The sequence below is a fragment of the Sus scrofa genome, chromosome 7 (assembly GCF_054392235.1).
Source record: "Sus scrofa isolate SSC_HxYL_T2T_F1_AM1 chromosome 7, Sscrofa_HxYL_maternal_Yorkshire_Landrace_v2.0, whole genome shotgun sequence".
Classification (NCBI taxonomy): Eukaryota; Metazoa; Chordata; class Mammalia; order Artiodactyla; family Suidae; genus Sus; species Sus scrofa.
Genome location: NC_139389.1, coordinates 28,388,232 through 28,405,833, shown reverse-complemented (window position 1 = coordinate 28,405,833; position 17,602 = coordinate 28,388,232). Strand labels below are relative to the sequence as shown.

The 17,602-nt window shown below is 52.8% G+C and overlaps 2 protein-coding genes across 8 annotated transcripts; one reads left to right on the top strand and one right to left on the bottom strand.

Annotated features, from left to right (window-relative positions):
- Nucleotides 1–339: 339 nt before the first annotated feature.
- Nucleotides 340–12,863, bottom strand: PPT2 (palmitoyl-protein thioesterase 2). Of its 6 annotated transcripts, none has more exons than XM_084966011.1 (9): nt 12,783–12,863; nt 10,511–10,704; nt 10,119–10,272; nt 9,569–9,664; nt 9,372–9,479; nt 7,390–7,473; nt 7,173–7,257; nt 1,332–1,386; nt 340–1,159 (listed from the first exon to the last, which is right to left on the bottom strand). In XM_084966011.1, exons 2-9 carry the CDS (start codon nt 10,694–10,696, stop codon nt 1,016–1,018), a joined length of 912 nt encoding a protein of 303 aa, XP_084822137.1. In that variant the 5' UTR covers nt 10,697–10,704; nt 12,783–12,863; the 3' UTR covers nt 340–1,015.
- Nucleotides 12,864–13,315: 452 nt separating this feature from the next.
- On the top strand, nt 13,316–16,671 carry PRRT1 (proline rich transmembrane protein 1). 2 transcript variants are annotated; one of them, XM_084966000.1, is made up of 5 exons: nt 13,316–13,475; nt 14,376–14,911; nt 15,234–15,419; nt 15,582–15,754; nt 15,892–16,119. In XM_084966000.1, the coding sequence occupies exons 1-5, from the start codon at nt 13,457–13,459 to the stop codon at nt 15,965–15,967; spliced, it is 990 nt and encodes a 329-aa protein (XP_084822126.1). In that variant the 5' UTR covers nt 13,316–13,456; the 3' UTR covers nt 15,968–16,119.
- Nucleotides 16,672–17,602: the final 931 nt, after the last annotated feature.

Here is a 17,602-nt window from a genome sequence, read left to right as displayed (position 1 = left end):
CAAAGGTCGAAAAGGGGCGCAGCAAATGCCCACCCTGACCCTTAGCCCCCTCGTCTAGCCTGGGGGTGGCTGGCACATTCCACCCATGAGGCTGGGGCTCAAACCACTGGCGCCCTGGGCTCAGCCCCCTATCATAGGCTAGGACAGGAAGAGAATTGTCCACAGCAGGAAAGAACCCGCAGAGAATCAGGAACCCACAGAGAATGGGCATTGAGAGAGCGGAAACACCAAGGGGGTCCCACCCCAGAGCAGTTATCCGGGCACCCAGGCCTCAGGCCCTCCCTCCCCACCCTCCTTGGGGAGCCAGGTCCCCTTCACCTGGAAATGAGTCAAGCCACACTGAGTAAATGATACTTTATTTCCATAAATACAGGAGTGACACCCATTCAAGGGTAGCTAAAAGAGGGGCTGGAGCCTTAAAGAAACGAGGCTTCCAGAGGGCGCCCCAATACTGAGCATAGGGACTGGGGGAATCCCCAAACCTGAGATGGGCCTCGCAGGCCACAGATATTCCCCAACACTGACACTTCAAGAATGGAACTGTCCCCATAGGGGAGCCTCAGAACCCCACTGTCATGGGTGGTCCTTCCTGGGGGTCGGGAGCTCACAACAGGGGAGTTCAGACGGAAAGGGGACATGGGGAAACAGAAGCTAAAAATGTCCTGAGTGGCCTGGAAGGAGACCCCTGTGGTGGGCAGGGGCTGGGTTTGCCTCCTACACAGCCAGAGACGAAGGAGCAGCAGCAGGAGGAGCAGCCCCAAGTTAAAAACCTGATTTCTCACTTCCCAACCTTGGCCTTGGGAGGGTGGGAGAGCACAGTGCAACCCCCCAACTGAGAGGACATGAGATGGAGGAGGCCAGGCCTTGTCATTCACAGAAGAGCAGAGGAAGGGATTCTGGGAGCCCGGGTTGGTGGGGGCAGTGTGGGAGCAATGAGGTTGGTCACAGGCACACCAGGGCCTGACGTCCGAGCTCCCACCTGGTCTCTGGGCTGGGAAGTCCTGGAGGGAATCCGTCAGGAGAGCCAAGGTTCCATGCAGGTCTCATAAAGGGTACGGTTGGAGTGCCAGGCCGTGTGGGAGATCCCAGCCATTGGACACCTCACTATGGCCCCCCGGGCCAAGAGAGTCTTCAACCCAAAAGAATCACGAAGATAAACCTTGAAAGGGGGCGAAGGGGCATGGAAGAAAGACACAGGGAGAGACAAAGTGAGTTCCTGCAGGCGTCCCAGTCCCCCTCCCCACAGGGTGAACCCTTCAGCTGAGGCAGATCGGGCTACAGGCAGGTGGGACAGCGCATGCAGAAAGGGGAAGTAATTCCAGGGGACTCACCAGTTGCTCTTCCATCTCCAAGACCGTCTCATTTGCATCATAGAAACCAAAGAAGCTACAAAGAGATGGGGAGTGAGGGGGAGAAGATCATGAGGCAGGCTGGGGCCATCAGAACCTGATGGCCTACTGGGGTCACAAGGAGGCAACAAGGGCTCTCAAAATGTTTAACTGGGTATCATGCACCTCGTGAGGGGATGCACTGAGGACACAGCATTGCTTCTGCCTATCCCCATCAAATAAGCATAACCTGAATCCAATCACGAGGAAATAGCCAACAGACCCAAACCTAGGAACATTTGATAAAATGGATGGCTCATATGCTTCAAAAATATCAATGTCGGAGTTCCGGTCGTGGCTCAGCAGAAACAAATCCGACTAGTAACCATGAGGTTGCGGGTTCCATCCCTGGCCTTGCTCAGTGGGTTAAGAATCTGGCATTGCCGTGAGCTGTGGTGTAGGTCGCAGATGCAGCTCAGATCTGGCATTGCTGTGGCTGTGGCGTAGCCCCGGCAGCTATAGCTCTGATTAGACCCCTAGCCTGGGAACCTCTGTATGCTGTGGCTGTGGCCCTAAAAAGACAAAAGACAAAAGAAAAAAAAAAAAAGATAGAGACTAAAGAAACATGACAACCAAATGCAACACATGATCCTGGATTGGATGTTGCACAGGATTTTTTTTGTATGAGGACAATGCGGGGGGGGGGGGGAGCTTTTTAAATTAATTTGACCTCAGTCTACAGAAATTCTGTTTATTTTGACTTTATAATATTAGGAAACAACTAAAACACGAAATTTTAGAAAACATCAGAAAGGACACACAGTATAGTAAATAATTATTAGTCAAATCATGACCAGAAAGCCCCTATCGTTTCTCCCTGCAAATGTGTGAGTCTATTTTGGAAGCCTGCTTGCAATGCAGAATTCCAGTAAGCTGAAGTGGCATTATAACCAAACTTAATATGCGTTTATAGTTATTATAGTTATTGATGTTACTTTTTTTTTTTTTTTTTTGGTCTTTTTGCTATTTCTTGGGCTGCTCCTATGGCATATGGAGGTTCCCAGGCTAGGGGTTGAATCGGAGCTGTAGCCACTGGCCCACGCCACAGCCACAGCAACGTGGCAGACTACACCACAGCTCACGGCAACGCCGGATCGTTAACCCACTGAGCAAGGGCAGGGACCGAACCCGCAACCTCATGGTTCCTAGTCGGATTCGTTAACCACTGTGCCACGATGGGAACTCCTGACATTACTTTTTACAAAAATAATAGAATCGGGCAGTTGGGAACATTTGAATAAGGTCTACCAAGTACTGTATCGATGTTAATTTCCCAATTTTGAGAATTGTGGATATGTAAAAGAATGTCCTATACAGAGGAAATAGATGCTGACATACTGAAGCTTTAAGGGTAAAGAGACATCATGTCTGCAACCTACTCTCAAATGGCTCACACACATGTTCAGAGAAATACATACAGAAAGGAAGAGAAAGGAAAGGAAGCTAATGTAAACTTGGTAAAAATGTTCACATTTGGAAATCTAGGTGAAGAGCATATAAAATTCTTTGTACTACCTTGGTAATTTATTTATTTATTTATTTATTTTTATCTTTTCCTAGGGCTGAACCTGTGGCATATGGAGGTTCCCAGGCTAGGGGTCTAATCAGAGCTATAGCTGCCGGCCTACACCACAGCTCATGGCAATGCTGGATCCTTAACCCATTGAGCAAGGCCAGGGATTGAACCTGCAACCTCATGGTTCCTAGTCAGATTTGTTAACCACTGCGCCACGACGGGAACTCCAAAAAAAAAATTTAAAAATAAAAAGGTCTTAATGTTTTCTGTTTGTTTTGTTTTGTTTTGAGCCACAGCCACACCAGATCCTTAATCCACTGAGTGAGGCCAGGGATCAAGCCCACATCTTCATGGATACTAGTCAGGGTCCTAACCCCCTCCACAACAGGAACTTATGGCCTTAACATTTTTAAAGTTAAGAATATTTAACTGGCATTGGGCACTGAGTGGACCCTGGCCATGAATAGCTGAACAAATAACATTTGTTATTAACAAGAGTGTTAAGTCCAATGGGCCTTGGGAAAAAAGGAGAGGCCACTCCCCTAGTTTTAGAGCAACAACAAAGGCTTTGGGGTGATTTCCGTGGACTAGGTAAGGCTGCCCCCAGTAAATGGTACAGCAAGAGCAACACAGAGGTAAAGCCTGGGCAGGACATGGGGGTGTTGGGTTGGAGGCCTGGAGGCCATTGGTTCTTTTTGTTTTTGGTTTTTAGGGCCGTAGCGACGGCATATGGAGGTTCCCAGGCTAGGGGTCAAATCGGAACTGTAGCTGCCGGCCTACGCCACAGCCACAGCAACATCAGATCCGAGCCCTGTCTGTGACTTACACCATAGCTCACGACAACGCTGGATCCTTAACCCACTGAGCGAGGCCAGGGATCGAACCTGCAACCTCATGGTTCCTAATTGGATTCGTTTCTGCTGCGCCCCGACAGGAACTCCTGGAGGCCATTGTTGAAGGGTTAGATTTCACAAGGCACAGGAGAGCAAGAGGGGCACAAAGACATGGATTTGAACTCCAGCCCTGCCACACACTCCCCCCTGTGTGTGGTGGATCATGTTGCTTTTCTTCTTTGTCCTGTGTAAGAATAGCTCCTTTGTAGAAAGGAAGGAAAACTGTGGTTAAGTCGTCTGCCTGACTCCACTACTCTCTAACTCTATGAATGTAGGCAAGTTATTTAATCTCTTTGTACTTAAGTTTCTTTATATGTCAAAAGAGGATAATAGTATTACTCTGTAGGCTTGTTGTGAGGATTAAATGAGCTTATTTGAAAAGTACTTAGAATAATGGCTTGGGACATAAAAGGTGCTATATAACTTTGAGATACTATTATCTTCAGAGGATTGTAGTAGATGTGAAATGAGATAAAAATAAAGCCCATCACAAACAATTATAAGGCATGTTACTCCTTCACTCAAAACCCTCTAGGAGTTTTGTGGTGCAACAGAAATGAACTGACTAGAAACCGTGGGATTGTGGGTTCGATCCCTGGCCTCGCTCAGTGGGTTAAGGATCCAGCGTTGCCATGAACTGTGGTGTAGGTTGCAGAAGAGGCTTGGATCCTGCATTGCTCTGGCTGTGGTGTAGGCCGGCAGCTGTAGCTCCAATTAGACCCCTAGCCTGGGAACCTCCATATGCCACAGGTGCGGCCCTAAAAAGCAAAAAAAAAAAAACAAAAAAAACAAAAAACAACCCTCCAATGTGTTCCTCTCTCACTCAGAATAAAAGAAATCGGGCCAGGGAGAGGCAGGAATGAGGGAGTTATTACCATTCCTTAAACAGTGAGGGGTTTCAGTTTGGGAAGAAGAAAAAAGTTCTGGAGATGGTGGAGAAGGTTACACCAGAATGTGAATGGACCTGAAGCCACCTAACTCTACACTGAAAAATGGTAAATTTTATGTGTATTTTATGGTTTGGGTTTTTTTTTTTTTTTTTTTTTTGGTCTTTTTTAGGGCTGCACCCGTGGCACATGGAAGTTCCCACGCTAAGGGGTCAAACTGGAGCTGTAGCTGCTGATCTACACCACAGCGACAGCAACGCCAGATCTGAACCATACCTGAGACCTACACCACAGCTCATGGCAACGCCGATCCTTAACCCACTGAGCAAGGCCAGGGATTGAACCCGAATCCTCATGGATACTAGTCATGCGTTAACAGCTGAGCCACAAAGGGAATTCCAAATTTTATGTACATTTCAGAAAAAAACAAACAAAGGCCTTACTGTGTCACATAGAGGCTCTCTGTGAGTTCCCGTTACAGCTCAGAGGGTTAAGAATCTGACTAGTATCCATGAGGATGCAGGTTCGATCCCTGGCCCCATCCAGTGGGTTAAAGGATCCAGTGATGCGGTATAGGTCGCAGACATGGCTCAGATCTGGCGTTGTTGTGGCTGTGGCATAGGCCAGTAGCTACAGCTCCAATTTGACCCCTAGCCTGGGAACTTTCGCATGCTGAGGGAATGGCCCTAAAAAAAAAAAGAAAAAAAGAAAAACAGGCCATCTGTAATTGGCTCCTTGCTATCTCTTTCACCTCCTCTCCCACCCTCTCCCCAGCTCCCTGCACTCTAGCCACATGGGCCTCCTTATTCTTCACATCTGCCCCAGGGCCTTTGCAGGTACTACTCTTTTTCCTGGGCTGTGTCCCCCAGATTGTTGCATGGCTCCTTTGCTCACTTCCTTCAGTCTTTGCAACTCTTCCAGGACTCTCTGGCCACTACCTAAAATAGGTGCCAGTCATCCTCTAAGCCCTTACCCTGCTTTATTTTATCACCACCTGACATACATATTGATACTTTTCTTTTTTTTATGGCCACACTTGTGGCACATGGAAGTTCCCAGGCTAAGGGTTGAATCAGAACTGCAGCCGCCAGCCTATACCACAGCCACAGCAATGCCAAATCCGAGCCACATCTGCAATTGCATCTGCTTGTGGCAATGCCGGATTCTTAGCTTACAGCGTGAGGCCAGGGATTGAACCTGCATCCTCATGGCTACTACATCAGGTCCTTGACCCACTGAGCCACAACAGGAACTCCCACATTTACATTTACTATCTGTCTCTCTCTCTTTTTTTTTTAGGGCCTCACCCTCGGCATATGCAAGTTCCCAGGCAAGGGGTTGAATTGGAGCTGTAGCTGCTGGCCTACACCGCAGCCACAGCAACACAGGATCCAAGCCTCATTTGCGACCTACACCATAGCTCACGGCAACGCCAGATCCTTAACCCACTCGGCAAAGCCAGGGAAAAAGAGTAGCATCTGCAAAGTGCTCATGGATCCCAGTCAGGTTAGTTACTGCTGAGCCACTCTGGGAACTCCCCTATTTACATTTATTATCTGTTTCCCCCACTGGAATGTAAGATAAGTAATAACATGGATTTCTCTTTCATTTACTGCTTACCCCCAGGGCCCAGAACAGGGCCTGGGCACACAGTGCTCAGTGAGTATTTGTTGAGTGATTAAAGCAGATCTGGTGACATTTCAGATCAGAGGCAGGCACACAGTGCCATGGAGCCAGGGATTTTCCAGGAGTAGGAGAGAGGGGACAAGGCTGGAGGCTATTTCAGGAGTCCGGTTAAGTAAAAGAGGTGGTGGGAAATGTGATTCAATGGCATGGACACACATTTTGTACCCATGTCAATTTCCTGGTTTTGATACTGTGCTATAGTAGTTACATAGGATGCAACCATTGGGGGGAACTGGACAAAGGAGACACAGGACCTTTCTAAACTATCTTTGCAACTTCCTGTGAATTTGTAAATATTTCAAAGTTAAAAGTTTTTCCAGGAGTTCCTGTTGTGGCTCAGCAAAAATGAACCTGACTAGTATCCATGAGGATGTGGATTCTATCCCTGGCCTCGCTCTGTAGGTTAAGGATCCAGCTTTGCCGTGAGCTGTGGAGTAGGTCGCAGACAAGACTGGGATCTGTGTTGCTGTGGCTGTGGTGTACGCCAGCAGCTGCAGCTCGGATTCGAACCCTAGCTTAGGAGCTTCAAGATGCTGTACCTGGGCCCCTTAAAGAAAGAAAGAAAAGGTTTTTCCAAAGGGGGCATGGTAGGGATGGAGAGGAAGCAGAGTCAGCAGGGCTTATCGACTGGCTAGATACAAGAGGTTGGGAGATGACTCCCAGGTCTTGGTCTTGGGTGGCAAGAGGGATGGTGAGGGTGTTCCCTGAACAACAGGAGGAACAGGCTAGTTTTAGAAATGAGATAAAGATTGGTGGGGGCTGGGGGTGTCCTTTAGCCAATCTTCATACAGTCCCTTATTACCTGGACTGCCAGGGGGTAATGACACCATCATCAGGGCCCCCAATCAGCACCAGGCGGCCCACACGAAGAAAGTTCTTCCGCCAAGCTGCAGGATGGGAAGAAGAGAGCCTGAGTCAGTCACCAGGGTCAGGCCACGCTGGAGAGGGGAACATGGGGGGTGGGGGGCAGGGGTCAGAGAAGCAGAAAAGGAGACCTCTGTAGGAGCCTGGGCTCTTACCAGTAGCATTGGGATGGTCTCTTTCCCCATTGATCAGGGCCAGAAAACTGCTGGCATTGAGGTACAAGTCATCATGATGGGGGTCTGGGGACAAAGAGCAGGTGGAAAGATTGTCAGAGAAGCAGGGCGAGGAGGCAAGACCAGACAGAGGATGGGAGACCCATCAGGAGGCTAGAGTAATAGACGGAGTGACTAGTAATATAATGGTAGTAATAATAATAATTTTAAACATGATAGCAAACATCTTTTCCTACACCTATTAAGAGCCAGATGCTTTTCAAAGCACATTATGTTTATTTATCTTTGGGAATTCTCTTGTGGTGCAGCAGGTTAAGGATACAGCATGGTCACTGCAGCAGCCCAGGTTGCTGCTGTGGTGCAGGTTTGATTCCCTGGCCCAGGAACTTCCAAATGTCGTGTGATGCGGCCAAAACAAGATTTTTTAATTTAACCCTCATAACCACTCTATGTACTATATTATTATTTTACAGATAGGGAAAACCGAGTCACAGAAAGGTTGAGTAACTTGCCCAAAGTCATCCAGCAGGGCAAGCCTTCAAACTCAAGTAGTCTGGACCCAGCATCCACGGTCTTTAAAACTATACCAGGCGTTTGCAAGCTATGACTCATTAGCTAAAGCCACTTCACTGCTTCTTTCTCTAAATAAATTTTTCTTTTTTGCTTTTTAGGGCCACACCTGCAGCATATGGAAGTTCCCAGGCTAGGGGTCATATCAGAGCTACAGTTGCCAGCCTACACCACAGCCACGACAACGCTGGATCCACTCTGCATCTGCAACCTACACCACAGCTCACAGCAACACCAGATCACTGACCCACGGAGCAAGGCCAGGGACTTGAACCCTCATCCACATGGATGCTCATCAGATTTGTTTCTGCTGCACCACAACGGGAACTCCTGTAAGTAAATTTTTACTGGAACACAGACACACTAATTCACTTACATATGGTCTATGGCTGCTCTCTCAGTACTGTGGTACCACACTGTGGCAATACATGGGTTGTGACAGAAACTATATGGCCTGCAAAACCAAAAATGTTTCCTATCTGGCCCTTTAAGGGTAAAGTCTGCCAACCCCTGCAACAGATCATAGTCTCTGCTCTCTAAAATGATACACATGAAACATTTGGTTTCTGTTCTTTCTTTTCCTTTTCTCTTTTCTTTTTTAAATTGGCTGCACCTGGGAGTTCCTGTTGTGGCACAGTGGAAATGAATCCGACTAGGAAACATGAGGTTGCGTATTCAGTCCCTGGCCTTGCTGTCTTGCAGATGTGGCTCGGATCATGTGTGGCTGTGACTGTGGCTGTGGCTGTGGCTGTGGCTGTGGCTGTGGCTGTGGTGTAGGCCGGTGGCTACAGCCTGATTGGACCCCTAGCCTGGGAACCTCCATAGGCCACGGGTGCGGCCCTAAAAAGACAAAAGACAAAATAAATAAATAAATAAATAGGCTGCACCCGTGGCATGAGGAAGTTCTAGACCAGGGATCAGACCTGCCACACAGTGGTGCCCCAAGCTGCTGCAGTGACAATGCCAGGTCCTTAACCTACTGTGCCACAAGAGAACTCCACACATAAAGTATTTTGGGTTTTTCTGTTGGTTTGTTTTTTTGGGTTTTTTTTGCTTTTTAGGGCTGCACCCGTGGCATAGGAAGCTCCCAGGCTAGGGGTCAAATCGGAGGTGTAGCCAATGGCCTATACCACAGCCATGCCAGTTCCTTAACCCACTGAGCGAGGCCAGAGATCACACCCACGGCCTCATGGATACTAGTTGAGTTCGTTACCGCTGAACCATAACGGAACTCCTATTTTGAACAGTGCCTGTTCACATAGTAAGTGCTCAATAAATGCAAGTTATCATTACTATTGCTGCTGGTCATGGCAGAGGTAGGAGCAGCAGGCCCACCCTCCAGGATGCCCTTTCCATTGTTCCATGAAGGCCCCAGTTCGGCATGCCCTACTCACCGTGCCAGTAATTGCAGATGGAGAATTCCTGGCCCCAGGGGCTATAGCAGATCCGGTAGAGGTTAGACCTCATGGAGGTAGGGAATAGCCACTTCAAATAGTCCGTGTCTGGCAAGAGAACAGCAGTGCCAAGTGGCCCCAAACTTTGTGCCCTCAAAACTCAGGGCCCCCCTATGGAGCCCACAGTGCCCACTTACCTCCATACTGTCCCATCTGTGGAGAGGAGAGAGAGATGAAAGAGTCCACATTGTGTTCATCCATCACAGAGAGCAGTGCCCGGCACACCAGGCCCCCTGCAGGCAGAACACGACATTGGGCAGGGACTTGGGGACAGCCAGGCCAAGAGTCCCCCCACTCCGCACCCTCCCCCACACACATTATGGACATAAAGGAAACCAAGGCCCAGAGCAGACCACACACCTTGGGTCAAAAGCTCCCACATGGTGTGAGTGACAGAGCCAGAATTTGATTCTGGGTCTTTGGACTAACTCTAGGCTGCTTTTTACTGTCCCCATATCCCTTATGTCATGGGGAAAGAAAGGGACAGCAGTGCAGGAAGCCTCCCTCCCACTCAGGACACACACAGAGGTAAGACCCAGGTGCTAAGGGAAGTCAGAAAGGGAGGGCTCAAGTACTGGGCCCCTGGCTGAAGCAGTGTAGTTCAGAAAAGGGAACACCAGGCAGGGTCGCTCTGATAAGGATCAAGCCTCAGACAGGGCTTAGGAGTTGGGGTGGGGGGGTGCCTACCCTGCGAGTAGCAGATGAGATGCACCCCTTGAGGGGCCTTTGCCATGATGGGGGCCACAGCCTCTCGGAACCCTTGCACCTGTTCCCACAGGGGCCGCAAACTCTCTCTCCCATCGAAGAGATCAAGCACTGTCACCACAGTTCCGGGATGTGTCTGTGGGAAGGGGGCACTGCTGCAAGCGGGGACGGACTGCAAAGCCCGGACGTCCACACCGTCCCCTGGCCAGCGCCCGCATGCCTATCGTGCCCTGCTAGAACCAGGGCCCTCGTCCCCCAACTTTCTCCACGCCACCACCAGCTCCCCGAGGAAGCCCAGCTTTCAGTTCCTCATTCTCCTTTCCCAGTCACTGTGGACGCCTCCAACGCCCACAACCCGGTGTCCCCTGCCAGACCTCGTTGATGTATTCCAGCAGGTGGCGGAAGCTGTACGAGCTGTCAAAGAGCCCATGCACCACGATGACCGGCTTGTAGGAAACCCGGTGGGGCGCAGGGGCTGCCGGCAGTAGCAGCAACAGCAGGAATGGCAACAGAAGCAGGAATCCCGCCGGTGGGAGCCGCAGCCCTTGGAGCCCCAGCATGCTGCCGCCTGAAAAGAGGGCGATGAGGGCCTGTGAGAGAGATGACAACACCCCCTTCCCTACGGAACAGACGCCGGCAATCCAGCATCCGTCGCCCGTTCCCATGCTAGGTCCTAGTCGCAAAATATCTTTCACTCCAGTCCTCTCCCCGCAAACACACCCCCCTACAACGTAGTAGACGCACCAATGCGCACCCAAGCCCCGCCCCCAACTCAGCGGGGACTCGGTCCCTAGGCCCAGGGTCTTCCTAAAGCATCGTCCCAGCCGTACAAGACCGAGGTTTTGCAAAAGAGACCCCAGAGCAGCAGCGCGGGACCCCAGGAGGGTGCAAACTCCCACCTGGCCTGGGTCCGTGAGCCTCTCTCCGCCCGCTGTTTACCTCCCCCTAGCTTGGAACGCACGTGGGGGAGGGGAAGGGTGTAAGGAGACCGCGCGCAGGGGAATGACGGATGGGAGATGGGTGGCTGCTCGGGGTCGCGCTTAGCCGTCACGTCCGGGGCTTTCCCTAGCAACCGTACCAGCGTCCCCCGCAACGCAGGCCCGAGACAGGAGGGGCAATGGGACAATCCATTGCGCCCTAAGAGCGGGGGGGGGGAATAGGCGGAGCGAACCATTTAGACTGGTGGGGAGAGAAAAAAGCGGCGAACAAGCTGGGAATTGAGAGAAGGCCTCTTCGGGCCCTGCGGCAGCAGCGACCTAAGGATCCCATTTCCCGGCCTTGATTAGCCCTAGTTCCCAAATTCAGGCGTCCGGCTGCGCATCAGAACACGAAGTTCTCTTTCCCCAGGGAGGCGCTGGGGAAACAGTCTGGAGGAGCAGTCCGCATTTCGCCGTCCGCCAGTTGAGGGCTGGTTAGCCCAGGCAGACCCAGCCCCCAGCCCCTTCCCACCCGCCCCAGGTCTGCGTCTTACAACTCTTCATCCTGAAGTGCTTGTAGCGCCCTTGTCTCCAGAGACGAGGAGAGTCCTCGAGGCCTCTCGGGGTAAAGTGTGGCTTGGCTCAAGTTCTCCTACCCTACTCCACTCCGCTGCCCCTCTACGACCCACCCCCCAAGGGGCGGAGGGCCCCTGGGGCAGCTCTGACTCAAGCTCGCGTGGTTTTCGGACCAGTCTTTCAACTTGAGCGACCCCCAAACCTCGTCCCGGACTTGGAGCTCTTTGTGGGCGGCTCCTTACTCAGACCCTCCCACTCGGTCGGGACTTCTGAACTCCAGGCGTCCTGCACCTTTGCCCCTGTAGCCCCGCCCGATACCCAGGTGCCGGGTTAGGGCTTTTACTTAGCATTTAAAGACTTTTTCCTTGATAAAAAGAATTTCGCAGCTCCTCTGAATTCTTGCCTCTGTTCACTTTGCGTCTGAAGTCTCTCCTCAGATGCCAAACCAAACTGCATCCTCAGTTGTGTAGACTGAGGTTAGGGCAGCCGTAGGGGGTTAGGGGCGTTAGAAACCAAAACGATCGGCATGCAGCCGCGATCTAAATCTCTGGCGCCTGGGGCTGGCCCAGGCTAAGCGCCTCCGTCACAGCTCTGTAGTCTTCGCCTGGACTCAGCTTGAGAGAGCGACTGCCTCTGGCGGGGGCTGGAATGTCTAAAGGGGGAAGGTGGGGTGGGTAACAATGATTCCTGGCTCTGTTTTTGCAAAGAGCCCAACTCTGGTAAAGCTCGTAGACTGCTGATCTTCACCTCCCCTCCCCACGTACACGCTCCCGAGTTGCAATAAGCAAAATGAAAAGACTGCAATTACTGCGGTGCCCCCAGGTCGACTCAGACGGTGGCGCTGCGACTTGGCGGGGGTGGTGGGTGGACAGGATTTAAGGAATGGATCTGAACACGGAGGGCCCTGGAAACCCTAAGAAACACGATAAGCAAAGGGGAAAAGGAAATCAAGCATATATTCCCAAACCAAGCTTCCTAAAACGAGTGGTTGATTCTCCCACTCCTCCCAAAACTCTTCAGCTCTTTCACCCTGGAGCAAGACGGTAGCCACGTATCTCCCCAAGCTTCCTCTCCGTCCTCCCTCCCCCCACCCCCACCGTACAACCGGCTCTACTACCTCAGAGGTGCCCTGGACCAGAGTCTCTCAATTTACCTCCCAATTCATCCCAGGCCAGGGTGGCTGGTTGAGGTCACAACCCTGGGAACTTTCAGGCCATTGCTGGTCTCAATTCTGCACGCGATTCTCTCGCATATGGTTCTCTCTCCTACGGAGGGGAAAACCAGGGCTAAGGACTTGGGAAGAGATCCTGAGGTCTTATAGGGAAGCTCAGGAGGGGGAGGCCTGACCGATGAACCAGATCCAGAGGGAACTGAGGTATTGAATCCACTGAGCACCTACTCGCTTCCTCCCACAGTATAATCACTACAGCCAGTCTTGGAGGGGAGGACTCTAGAGAGTTCTTTCTCCTTCCTTCCTTCTCTTAGTACCACCCGCCTTGCCTGGTCTTGCTTGCCTCCCTGTTTCCATGACAACTCCAAAGGAGCCCAAACTGGGGGCTTGAATGCCGGGGTGAGAGGAGGAGAGACATAATCCAAAAGCGGAGAGAGACCGAGTGGGGGTACATCTGAGAGGCTCCCCCTCCCGTCTCGGTCCCTTTAAGCTCCCCCCCTCCCTGCTTTTCCTCCGCCCCCCGCCGCCACTGTCTCCATCTCTCCATCTCTGCGCTGCTGCCGGCTGCGCAATCTGCGCACCCAGCTCCGGTGCTAGCCAGGGACCCCGACTCCAGACTCCAGCTGCACGGATCCTGTCCCAGCGAGATCGCAGGCATGTCATCTGAAAAGTCAGGTAGAAAACAACAACAAACCCTCCTGCCCTCTCCACTGTCTCCTGACTCCCCCCCCTTTAACCCTCCCTAGCGGATGGTTCTGTTTCATTCCCCTTCTATCCAGCTCTCCACTCACTCCCAACCCCCCTCTTCTTTCTCTAACCCTCCGTCCTCTTCCCTTCCTCCTGCCAGTCTCAGCCTCTGTCCCTTGCCAACAACATGGGTAGGGAGGCAGGTTGAGAGGGTGAGGGAAGTATAAGAGTGGCTTAGCATCAGCCAGGTACTGCATGGATAGCATCATTGCAAGTGACAGATGGACAGATGACACTGGCTCACATGGAGACATCCAGAAGAGAAATAAGGAGAGATGATCAGATGGGGGTTGTCAGGGGAATTAAATCCAGAGGACTCTTCTTTAATCTGCCCTAAAAGAGGTACTGAGATTCCCAGAGACTAGGGCACCCCTCCCCACTGAAGGAATGGTAGAATGGAACATGTTACCCTACATGTGTTTATACAACTGTTGAACTGAGCCCATGTTAACACAGTGTTGCATGTCTACACATGTGCACGCACAGGACCAGCTCAGATAGGCAAGCCCAAAGGCAGTCATAAGCCAAGGAGGCTAGGAGATTGGGTCTGCAGGTTAAAGCTGGTGCCCACTGCTGAAGAAGGGAGAGAAGCAGGAGAGTTATGACCTCAAAACTAGATTGAAAAGAAGAGGGGGGGGTGAGGGGGTGATGGCCTAGATACAACACTTCTCCTGCCCCAAGAATGAGAGACGGCTTCTCACCCATCTCCTCTCTGTCTCTCCCATTATCTTTCTCCATCTCTGACCCTCTGTGTCTCCCCCTACCCCTCCTATTTCATCTGTCTGTCTTAACTGACCCCTTCCCCTCGCCTCTGCTCACTGCCCCCAGGCCTCCCCGACTCAGTCCCTCACACCTCCCCACCACCCTACAATGCCCCCCAGCCTCCGGCTGAACCTCCCGCCCCGCCCCCACAGGCAGCCCCTTCCTCGCACCATCACCATCATCACCACTACCACCAGTCCGGCACGGCCACGCTCCCGCGCTTAGGGGCAGGGGGCCTGGCTTCCGGGGCCACCGCTCAGCGTGGTCCCTCGTCCTCTGCCACCTTGCCAAGGCCCCCACACCATGCTCCGCCCGGCCCCGCCGCCGGGGCGCCCCCACCCGGCTGCGCCACCTTGCCCCGCATGCCACCCGACCCTTACCTGCAGGAGACTCGCTTTGAGGGCCCACTGCCCCCGCCACCGCCCGCCGCCGCCGCCCCGCCCCCGCCGGCGCCCTCTCATACTGCCCAGGCCCCGGGCTTCGTGGTGCCCACGCACACGGGAGCGGTGGGCACGCTGCCGCTGGGGGGCTACGTAGCTCCCGGCTACCCCTTGCAGCTGCAGCCTTGCACTGCCTACGTGCCAGTCTACCCGGTGGGCACGGTGAGTATGGGGCAGACAGGGCCGGGGGGAGGGAGGGGGGGTGGGGAAACGATGGAACAAGGACCTGGAATTGGGGACACACTAGGGGCTGGGGACCAGACGGTATTCTGGGACCAAGGGAGAGGTGGGACTAGGGAAAGGCCTGGGAGTGACTGGTGGTCGGTTGGCGTCAAAGACCAGGGTCTGGGAGGGGAAATAGGCTCAAAGTGCAGAGGAGATTTGAAAGGAGGAAACAACCTTCTTTCTCTGCCAGATGTGAAAAGTTGGTGGGCTCGGAGAGGGTTATGAGTGACCTCCTCTTCCTACAACCTTCTTTCCACAGCCCTATGCTGGCGGGACCCCGGGGGGAACGGGAGTAACCTCCACGCTCCCCCCGCCGCCCCAGGGCCCAGGGCTGGCCCTGCTGGAGCCCAGGCGCCCGCCTCACGACTACATGCCCATCGCAGTGCTGACCACCATCTGCTGCTTCTGGCCCACGGGCATCATTGCCATCTTCAAGGCAGTGCAGGTGTGTGTGTGGGGGGGAGGCAGAGTATGCAGAGGGGGGTTCACTAGATATTTCTTATTCCCAGAGAGTGCTGGACGTTATGGGAAGCATCTTAGAGGGAGGGTAGGGCTTGCAGCCAAGGTAGCAGCTCTCTGATTCGCTCTCCCCTACCCTCCCCTGCAGGTGCGCACGGCCTTGGCCCGCGGAGACATGGTGTCAGCCGAGATCGCTTCCCGAGAGGCCCGGAACTTCTCCTTCATCTCCCTGGCGGTGGGCATAGCAGCCATGGTGCTCTGTACCATCCTCACGGTAGTCATCATCATTGCTGCGCAGCACCACGAGAACTACTGGGATCCGTAAGGACACCCCTGGCCCAGCCCCACCCTGCGCCCCTCGACCGCCCAAGCGCGTTTTGCCGTCAAGCCCGGGATCCAATGGGGCGCCCGACACATCTGCTTCTGGGGCCACCGGACTTCGTTACATCCTAAACTAGGCCTCCACGGAAACTCTCGCCTTGCGAGCACGCTCCGAATCCAGTTCCTCAGGAACCCTGCCAAAACCCACACTAATAGGGCCTCCGCTTCCTGGGAATCCCCGCCAAAAGCCGGGCCCTCAGTCGCTCCAGGCCCACACCCCCTCTAAATGCAGCGCCCCCAGCCGCGCTCCCTCGGCCACTGCTCCCCCAGCCTGGAGATGGGTCCCTAAAGCCCCGCCTCCTCTATAGGCTCCGCCCCGGCTCTGACAAAACCCCGCCTCCAGGTCGGCAGGCTCCGCCTTCTTTTCTTCCCTGCGGGGTGATTCAGTCCGGTGATTGGGTTTGTGGCGCCAGGTCTCACCTCCATACCGATAGACTCCTCCCCTTCTTCTGGCTCAAGAGCCGAGTCTCAGCGTAGCCATGCCCTCACGCTCACTCCGGGTTTTTTTGAGTACAGTTCCATCTCTCTTCCACCCCATCCCTGCCTATTTTCTTGCTAATCTCAGAGCTTCTACCTACATTTGATTTTTGGGGGAATGAGATTTGGGAGGTTCGCAGTTTATGAACCTTCACCCTGAGATGAAGAGGACATCCCCTTCTCTGTAAATACTCCCTTTCTCCGATCCCAACTCCTGGGCAGCCGGGCAGGAGGGAACCCAGGGTACAAACCTCCCAAGGTCGGGAGGAAGCCGGCCGCTCCCAACTCCCCTCGATAGTTCCCTCCTTGTTCTGACCTGTGTGTGAGTGTGTGTGTGTGTGTGAATTTCTGAAAGACAATATTAAATAGACTACGTGGATGTCATCCGCAATTCCAGAAACTGCAGCCTTACAAAGGCCCTGCTCTTTTGGTTTCCCTTTTCACCTCCCCTCATTTACTCGTCCGGGGGGCAGGGAGGCAAAGAAAACTGACAGAAACAAAAGTGAGAAGAGAGAGATTCCCAGGATACCAGAGAGACCCGCACAAATATGGGAGAGGGCTCTCTGGGGATCCTACTGGGGATCCATCCATCTAACCGAGCACACCTTTTCCACTCCCTACCAGACTGGGCTTAGGGCTTTGCAGAGGAAGCATTTACAAACAGACCTGGGGCTTTAACCCCCAAACTCGAGGAAGTCGGGAAGAAGAAGGTAGACTATATTGAAAAAGTTGGCAGGAATAGGGTGGCAGGGCCAGGCAGAAGATGCCAACTGGCCACAGCTGTTCCTGCTTGCAGGCTGGAGGGTGACAGACAGCTTGGATTAGAGCCCTGCTTGGTGTGTTGTACCAGGCAGGCAAAGGGGACAAAGAGCCACTGGGAGTCTGTTTCAGTCCATTCGGGCTGCTCTAACAAAAATACCACCACTGAGTGGCTTATAAACAACAGAAATTGACTCAAATTCTGAGATCAGGGTGCCCATTCTGTCAAGTGCGAACCCTCTTCTGGATTCTAGATTTCCTCATTTGGCAGAAGGGGCTAGGGAGCTCTGTGGGGTCTCTCTCATAAGAGTACTAATCCCCTTCAAGAGGGCTCTACTCTCAAGACAGAAGTACCTCCCAAAGGCCCAGTCTCCTAACACCATTGTGTCGCACATCAGGATTTCAACATATGAATTGGGATGGGAGGGAAACAAAAATGGTCTGACCACAGCAGAGCACCAGGAAGGAGGCCAATAAATCTATCTGGGGCTAGTGGCCCTCTCCTAACCTGAGGTCAACCGGGAGACCTCTTGGGGAGAGGGAGGTGGCACA